This window comes from Cariama cristata, unplaced genomic scaffold, assembly GCF_000690535.1.
Source record: "Cariama cristata isolate BGI_N322 unplaced genomic scaffold, ASM69053v1 scaffold46331, whole genome shotgun sequence".
Classification (NCBI taxonomy): domain Eukaryota; kingdom Metazoa; phylum Chordata; class Aves; order Cariamiformes; family Cariamidae; genus Cariama; species Cariama cristata.
Genome location: NW_009599578.1, coordinates 1 through 9,082, shown reverse-complemented (window position 1 = coordinate 9,082; position 9,082 = coordinate 1). Strand labels below are relative to the sequence as shown.

The window sequence follows — 9,082 nt, the reverse complement described above, 5'->3', positions numbered from 1 at the left end:
CCTGGATGCATGTGGTTTTGTGAAGAGCTAGAACAAAGGAATGGCATTGAAAAATGAATCTCTATTTGCTAGATCATGCAGGAAGGACACCTGTTTAAATCTTTAATCATAGACTCCAGGACTATTACACATGAACCACTCCATTAAAATAAAATCTTACCCATATTATATTTTCATCAGACTACATCCCTGCCTCACAGAGATAGGAAGATAATCCCAGCAATTGAGGAGAAGAGAGAAAAGTATAGGTGAGACTTTGAGCTGCTTTTATTTTACTGTACCCATTCCCAGCTGGTTACTCATGTGACTGTACCGAAGGAGCAGAACCCAGAATTGATGCCACAGCTGTATTGCATACAACAGGAACAGCACGATTAGAAAGTGGAATCACACATATGTGTCTGGGTGCATACTGATGTAGTACACAATCTGCAGAAGTCTATAGACCATCTCTCAGCAGATTTAAATCAGAAAATGTCTCTGATTTAAGTTTCTGTTCTTGCTTTCCAGTTGAAATACTACAAGATCAAAATAAATTACACTCTCTACTCTCATGATAAAGGGATACCTGCTTTGGTATCTGTCCAAAGTTGCTGATAAAACCCAGGATGGTGCTCTTAATCAAAGGATCTTTAATGTTGTTGAGGTCCATCTTGTCTCCATAAAAGTAAGGGTGATATGTGTTAACTGCCTCCACTGCAGCTGAGCCGTGTTGCTTGTAGCCAAAAACCAGATCTATCCAGTGATGGAGGTGTGCACTGACATAGTCACTTTCCAGTGCCTGAAACCAAAAGAAAAATAATTAATTCAGTAGAGTGTATCCCTTACAAATGCTTTACCACTTTCCAATCCCTGCTGGAGACTTAAATTCTCTGCAAGTCAGTCTTCACACTTTCAGTTCCTCCAGTACCACCATTCTCGGCACATCCTCACAAATTGTGACCAAAGAGATGAAAGCTGGATCCCCACAGGAAAAAACAGGACAGAGTGCAGGATGCTTGACTTAACAGACGCTAGGAGCAATATCCTCAGAGACAACACAAGACAGGTTCCATAAAGCAAAGTGCAAACAGTCCACCGATCTTGGCGCATCCTTCAGCTTCCAGCACACATTAAAGCCTGTGCTATCATGTCTTCACCAATACCGTTACTGACACAAGATTGTTTAAACGAGCAAAACATTTGTTAGCATTTGGTACCACCACCACCAGCTCTATAGACAAATGACTGGTGAATTTCTATTTGTAGAAAGATGCCTTAGTTACAACTCATGCTGAGTAGCAGAGACTTTATTTGAGAAGATACATATAAACATGGATCAGAAAGGGAGATGACTAGAAGAGTTTTAAGTTGAGTCTGAAGGATACAGCAGGAGAGACTGTATGCCATGAACTAGCAAAGAGAATGCAGGGCTTGCAGTGAAATAGCAAGGGGTGTTGCAAGCCAAGACAGGGAAGGGGTTTTGCAATAGTAGACTTGGGGTGCAGCAGGGCAGGTATATGACAGAAGCTTCAAGACTACCTGGGTTTGATCAACAAACATTTTGCTACCCTCGCAGGGCTTAAGCAGAGACAATCAGAGCACCAGATTTCCTCATCCTGGAAAAACGCAGGATCTGAACTTTTTTCCTCAAAATAAGAAATGCTTAACCCATTTGCCACCCATAGTGACAGGTGTGGGGGTTAATGTGGCCAGAAGAAACAATTACTACTGGAGAAGACTGAGAGAGATGCTGCAAGGCATCCACCCCAATGTGGACTGCCTAGAAAGCTCAATGTAACCATAGTGGAAAACTTGTGCTCGGAAGACCCAGACAGCAAGTTCACCAGCAGTGGACATAAGTCTGAGTTGAACCTTTGCCCACCTCCAGGTTAGCCAGCCTTACCCATAAGGCTTCACTAAATGCTACTGTCCCTGCCATCACCTACCTCATCAAACTTTTGTGCATTCCCAAATGGCCTTGCCCAATGATTCAAGCAGCATTGTTAAGCATTATTAAAAATACTTTCCTATCTCCAAATTATTTGACTGTGCAATACTCCCTGATGCTCAGTTAAAGGTCTCCCAAGCAGACCATCCCACCCAAAGCACAGCAGAAATAAACAAGCTAATGGGATCCAGAACAATGGCTCATTTCACAGAGCAGACAGTTAGCCCAGTGCAGCTGTTTAAATGACCCTGCCCACAGCTATAACGATCACAGGGCAGCTCAGAGAACAAGCACAGCATACAATCTGTCCCCTGCAAACAACAGGAAAACACTTATGAACAGGCTTAGAACTCATCCTCATTAATAAAAGCAGTTAGTCCATGAATTACAAACTGTAAATTTCACCTGGCATCACTGCCAGAGCAAAACAAAGCAACCAACAGAGCTGCAACAGCACAGCCTCCCAGTATTTCGCTGAGCACTATAAGCCCAGCCAGGGAGGGAGAACTTGTAGTCTAAGGAGGAAGAAAATAAATTTCTTTAGTAGACTACATTCCAAACTTACTAAACATGAAACAGGGAGCTACTCAGAGTTTTGTGTCAAGAACAATTCTTTGCTCTCATATTCTTTAAAGCAATAGCTAAACCTCAGAACAGTGTTGACCTGGATCTGTTTAATGCACCAAACTCACTGTGAAGCCTCCTAAAAATGACCATGATACCAGTAACAAGTACATCCAGTCTTGTGGATGATTTCCAAGGAGACAAAAACCCTCATGTTTCAGAATTCCAGATCTTTAACTCTTCACTTTGGGGTTAGACAAACTTTCCCAGGCAGGCTAATCAACTTACTTTCCACAGCAAGATTTCATGCACCCTCCTGTGTAAGACCTAGTACTAGCTATGGTTGAAGAGAGAATAGTGCATTGACTGTACATGAGGTCTGATCAGGTCTGGCAAATCATTAAGAACATGAGTCTATAAATGTGATGTTTCATTTACTAAACTGCTTCTATCTGAGATTTGAATTAATCTGTAAAAGTTGTGTGGCTTTATCAGCCGTGCCAATGTTATCAAATAGTGCAACTCAGTGGAAGCAAGTCTGTAGAACAGAGCAGATGGTAGAGGGGGCCCAGTATCCACATTACGTGCACTGCAGGGGGGTTACTTCAAACTAGATCTAGTCTGCTCCCACAGGCTGAATGTCACCAGCATCTGGAGTGCACAACTGGAGTGCAGCTTTTGGTTTTCTTTCATCCAAAGCAAATCTAGTTCACACAATCTGATATCGCTCTACAATGAGAGCAAAACCATGCTATGCAGAGATGATTGATAGGTTAATTTCCAAACTGCACCCTTACTCTGAAGTACAAGGCAAAAGCAGATGTCCCCTATTGTATCTAAGTGCCTTCGGAGTGCTCACCATCACACAAGCAGTAAGGAGCTCAGCTCAGTACTTCACACTCCGAATAAGCCACAACATAAGAGACAGCATTGCTCCCTACACTTTTCTTTAAAAAACATCAGTGTAAAATTGCAGCAGCTTTCAGGCATCCATGGATTTCTGTCTGTAGCACCTCTGTTAGGGAAGGACAGTGTTGTCTTTCCCATGTTTGGGAAACTGGAGAACAGAGACTACGCAGAAGGTCAAGACTGACTTGGAAGGCCAAAGAGAGAGCATGAGATAGAGCAGAGAAAGTAACCAGAGAGCCCCCAAACCTCCATGCCTTTATTGGAGTCACTGGGGAACGCAAGGGAACTGTTACATGTTTGCCCTCAGTGGCCAAAACCTATTTGCAGTGGGTAGCACTGAGTTGCTTCCCTGCAAGGGAAGGGGTTAGGCACTCCCTAGGCTCAACTCTTCATTTTAGCAAGGACTGTACTTTGAGCAGCAAGCCTGCAGTGCACACAACACTTAGAGAAGGATCTCCTTCCTCATAATAGATGTATCCTCATGTGGTTACGGGCACTGACAAAACCTCAGGTCTCTCTTCCCTTCCACCACCTTTCAGTGTGACCAGAGCTCTGAGCCTCTAAATCACTCTCAAGACAGCTTTAGAGATGTCTGACTCTGTAATACCTATTATTGTGTATGTACAGGAGCTTAAGCACTCTGAACATGGCTCTATCTCCCTGCATCTCAGTTCTTTGGCAAAAGCATTCTCTTCTCTTCCCCTCAAGCTAATAGGTAGTAAACCGACAAGGGACAGAGCCTGACTGAAAAATGGAACCTAGGTTCTGAGGGAAACACTGAATAGTGTTTTCTTTCCAAATTAGAACAAAAAGCCCAACTCTCAAGTTTTCCCACATATTAAAATCCGCCCCCTGCCCCCCCAGCCCAATTCTAAATTTGGAAAAATTACATCCTTTTATTTTAGTAATAATGAAGCTATATACCACACAATATTAGTTATAACAGCTACATCAATAAAATAAAATATTTTTAGTTCAGCCTGTAATCTAATATAAACATTGCAATGAAAAGATAATTTTGAAAAGTTCTAATAACCAAGACAGAAAGTTGAAATTATTTATTGAGATATTTTCTTGTTACTGCTGACACACTCCCATTTCAATCTGACTAGTTTTCTGGTGAAAAGCTCTTCCATATATTTTATTCCCAGGCAGGTCTACTCACAGTGTGCTTATCAGCCCAGTAATACTGGTTTGTGATCTGAGTTACACAGGTAACTGCTACAGAAACACAAGCTAAAACAAAGCACAAGAAGATTAATGTAGCTCCTGCAAAAGGACTGATTAGTTCCTGGATATGCTGTAAATTCAATGTACTGGCTTAGGTTACTAAACTGCTGTGTGGCAGCACACCACTGAGTCAAGCTACTACACCCATGGAGACACTTGAGACCTGCTAATAATAGTAAGCAGCTATTCTCCACACCACATAACTTGGAATGTTGTTAATTCACAAGCTTTTATGTATTGACGCAGGATTCTGGGGGAAAAAGTGGTAGATGACTACTTTTAATCACATTTTCAAAATGATTGAAAACAACATTTTTAATAAGTATATACAAAAGTTATCAATTTCAAAATAGGTAAAGTAGCAGTATGGAAATCTAACTTCTTTTATATATTTTTTAGCATTATTGTTCTGACACAGATTTAAAGTGAAGTGTTCAGGTCATGAATTCGCAATAGAGACTAAAGGGAGCCTCTTAATCAATTAAACCACAAAATGAAATATCTCACTATATACTCAACAGTTCTAAAAAAGAAAAAAAGGCAGGAGTACTGCACAAAAAAGTAGGCAAGCGTAGGCTCAGATCATATCCATGTTCACTCACAGGAGTAACCTGAGCATGTGTGAATGAATCCAGAGTTGAACAGGCTTACTTTCATACTCAGAGTTATTCACAAGCCAAAGTGTTTGCAGCATCAGAAACCTATAGAGACAGCATGGGATGCAGGTGCTACAAAGCACTGACTTGTCTTTGGAATATAATGTCTTAACAACAATAAATTCTTTGCAAGATATGCAGATGATTCACACTACTAGGAGTTTACTCTCTTAAAACTAGTTTAATAGAAGAAAATTTTCTTCAGGATGGATTCGCAGTCCATAGACCAGCTTATAAAGATTTTGTTTGTTTGTTTCTTAAACATGGATAAAAATGGTGTTGCCAAACATGCGACTGAGGCTAGATTACTGACAGCACCCAGGTGGCTGCAGGGAGAAGGAGAAGCAAGAAGAGGTCAGAACAGATAAATCAAATAGATGCGCAGGGTCTCAAGAGGGAAAGGAGAGACACTTCAGGTATGAGGAGTGGAGCTATATAGAAATTCAAAATATAAGGGCATGAGGAAGGAGATTTGACAGTCAATGAAGATAGTCCCCTTCCAGTTGTCTCTGTACTGCTTGAAACAAGGTATCAGGACATCAGAAAGAATGAGATGAAGATTCAAGCGAATGCCCATGAAAAGCATGTAAATGATTTAGTAGTATGGACAATCACAAAAAGTACGGACTCTGAATGCAGCACAGAAGTGCAAAGCAAGGGACATGAAAGTAATGGTAACTTAATGAGAGCATGGTGGTTGCTGTCAATGGTTAAGGGAACAGTGGAGAAAAGAATATTTACAAGACAAGAGTATGACTCTGGCTTGGTTCAAAACAGGAACAAAAAACTTAGGGCAGTCAGCAAGGAGGTCAGAGACAGGATTTAAATCAGCATTTGGAGAGGTCAACTGAAGAAAGGCTTATTTGGAGATATCAAAATAGAGAAGATGGTTGTATCCACAGGTTTGGATACAATCACCTACAAAGAAATTACAGAAGGTGGAAGCTGAACCCCCAAGGGCAGGACCTGCATAGCATAGGAGAGGTGAGAACAACCCACTTAAGCAGAAACTACATGTGTAAAGGTACACATGACAAACCAGGATGATGCAATGCCTTGAAAATCATGGGCTATTTGTTTAATCCCACCAATGCTAACACATACAATCATCACACTACTTGTACACAGCAATAGTCTGCATGCAGTCACAAATACAGGTTGACTCCTTTTGCCAGAGGAAATCTGATGAGATAATGCAGGGGCACTGTAATACAGCCCATTCCCTTTTAAACTCTAACAAAAAGAGAGACCTGCACCAAGATAGTCTGCTGCAAAGTCTGCGTTCAATGCAACAACCTTCACACAGAATTGCCTTTGCACTCACTACTACATAGTGGGCAACATCATACAGAAGTTAAGCTTTTCTATTAATAGATAGCACTAATTGCGCTAAGTGTCAGGACCTTAAAGCTATTTGCTTTCAAATTGCCAAGGTTAACTCCATTAAAGGCAGGAAATCACATTACGTTTTTCCCCCCAAAAATAAAAAACCTGTAGTCCTGGCATGTCTCAGAGATTGAGGTAGATAGTTTAAAGAAACACACAGCTAGCTAGCTACAACATGGAACTGTGTGCATGTAAATGCCATATGCATACATTATGTTATGTTCACATACACTTATGGGCTAAGCTAGGTTCATGCCACAGACCTAGATACAAACCTCACCTGGTCTGGAAAGTTGGCCTTGATTCAGAGTGAATTGTTAGGTAGACAAGTAGACATGCAAAGCTCAGAACCCACATGAACTCTGCAAAGGCAGGATCCATTTGGATCTAACATTTTGGTTCATGACTCTGGCCTTCAGAGCTCCATTTTCAGTGGGATCCAGTTCAGCATTTTGTCACAAATCTTGATAGTCACTGACCTGTCTGTGTAGGAGAATGAATTTATGGGGGTCTCCATCTGCCCAAGGAGGAAGCTGCACATCTCCCAGCACTGTTCCATCCTGCATGCAGCCTGCAGAAATTACAAAGGGAGAATTAAAAACAAGATTCACACACATTCCAAACAGGAACAGCTTTTTCTAAAACACTGAAGTCAATGGAAATTGAGGTGATTTCCACACATGCAGTTTCAGGTTCTACATCAAATATGGTGGCATATAACACTGCAGAACCAATTTCTCCTGGGATTTCTGATCCGGTGATCAAGCACTGAGAAGATGTTCTAGTAACTGTGGCTAATATGGTAAAAATATGCATGTCTTCAGCACAAACCATTTTAACACAGACTGCAAACTCAGACAAGACAAACCTGTTGGCACAACTTTCTTTTTACATATAATCCTGTGGGCCTAACTGCCAGGTATTCCTACTAAAGCAGTCAACGAGAGGGATTTTGTTCTCAAGTCCTTTGCAATCTGATTCCTTTCAGAAGGTGAGCATATGTTCTTAAATCAGAGCTTAGTGTTGTGCAACTGAATGAATTCATATCTAAGTTAAGGCTCAGGGCTGGGACCATAAGTTTCCTTACAGTGTAGCGGTGAACAGATTCAGGTTCTTGGCTTTGCCTATTGTAAAATCTTCCTGTATATTTGCTGTCTGTTGGCAAGATTCTGGTGTCTTTTTTAGGTGCCTCCACTTGATTCCACTCAGGTCAGTCTCTGGATCTTGATTTCAGCCAGGCTCTGTTTCTTGGCCTCCTCTCAGGAAGAAACTATCCCAATTCTTTCTTATGTTTTAACAATCTTCTAACATATTTTTCCCATTCTACTCTTTTCTTATCATGTATCAGTTCACTGGGATCTTAAATACAATTATAGCTAGACCTCAATACCATGGGTTACGTTGCCTTTGCCATCACTAATTTAGGATGATTCTTAAGCTATTTCCCCTCTGCCTTAATTGTTAGCCAACCTGTGTCCACTACAAAAAGCAGCTTTGCATAGCAAATGATGTGAATTTCCTGTAAAGTGAAGTGAATCAGGACTGCCACACCTATTTATGAATACTATTTTTTCTGGATTCTCTCTGACCCTCAATCACTGATGCAGAAAGGTCTAGAGACAGTGTACATTCAGAAGAGATTGTGATGCTGTTTGAGGCCAGGGACAATATGTCAAGTTCATGTGACTTGCACAGAAACTTTTCAAGATGATAGTGAGGACACTTGGCAACTTTAATCACCAGAGACATGAGATTAAAAAAACCCCACCTTTCACCAACACCATTTGACAATGGATCCATCTCCATAAGTCAAATTAATGTATTGTTCATAGGCACACAGATGTATGTATTTGAAAATACCAAATTTTCAAAAGCAGCCAACTAGATTGCCTATATCAAAATCCACATTTGTCTAACAAAATGTGTGATTCCTTTGCACAGTAACTAATAGGAACTACCATCCCTTCTGAGCTGGAAACTTGGTTCTTCTGATGTCATTTAGACATCAGAAGCTTGTATTCTTGTAGCCTTATTTTAATATAAATTGATCTCTCATCACTAGAGAGTCTCATCTGTCTGCATCGTCCAGGGACCAACTCTCAACATGTGATCTGGATCTTTTCCCTTGGCAGGGTGCTGGAGAGTGGAAGGGGAGCACTGAAGTCCCTTCTAGAACTTACCAAGTTCAAAGTGATTTGCATTGGTTAGGAACTCTGGCAAGTAGAAGAATTCAGGGATGAGTTCCCTAACATCACTCATGTTGTCCCTTGATGCCGATTCCCACGTGCTCTTGACACTGTGAAACATCCTGTCTGCAACATCAAAACTCCCGCCCTGTGAAATGGAGACAGACAAAAAGACTGCAGTTCCAACATTGGTTTCTGATGGCAAGAACCACTGCCCTTTC

The 9,082-nt window shown here is 41.1% G+C and overlaps 1 protein-coding gene across 1 annotated transcript in view; it reads right to left on the bottom strand.

Moving 5' to 3' along the window:
- Positions 1 to 9,009, bottom strand: part of LOC104168934 (WD repeat- and FYVE domain-containing protein 4-like) — a gene marked incomplete at both ends in the record, with an annotated part of 19,821 nt that extends 10,812 nt beyond the window's left edge. Inside the window, 4 exons of the mRNA XM_009709708.1 lie at positions 314 to 345; positions 569 to 781; positions 7,155 to 7,246; positions 8,856 to 9,009. Of these exons, the coding sequence (XP_009708010.1) occupies positions 314 to 345; positions 569 to 781; positions 7,155 to 7,246; positions 8,856 to 9,009 (491 nt within the window). The remainder of the gene's footprint in view (positions 1 to 313; positions 346 to 568; positions 782 to 7,154; positions 7,247 to 8,855) is intronic.
- Between the last annotated feature and the right edge of the window lie 73 nt (positions 9,010 to 9,082).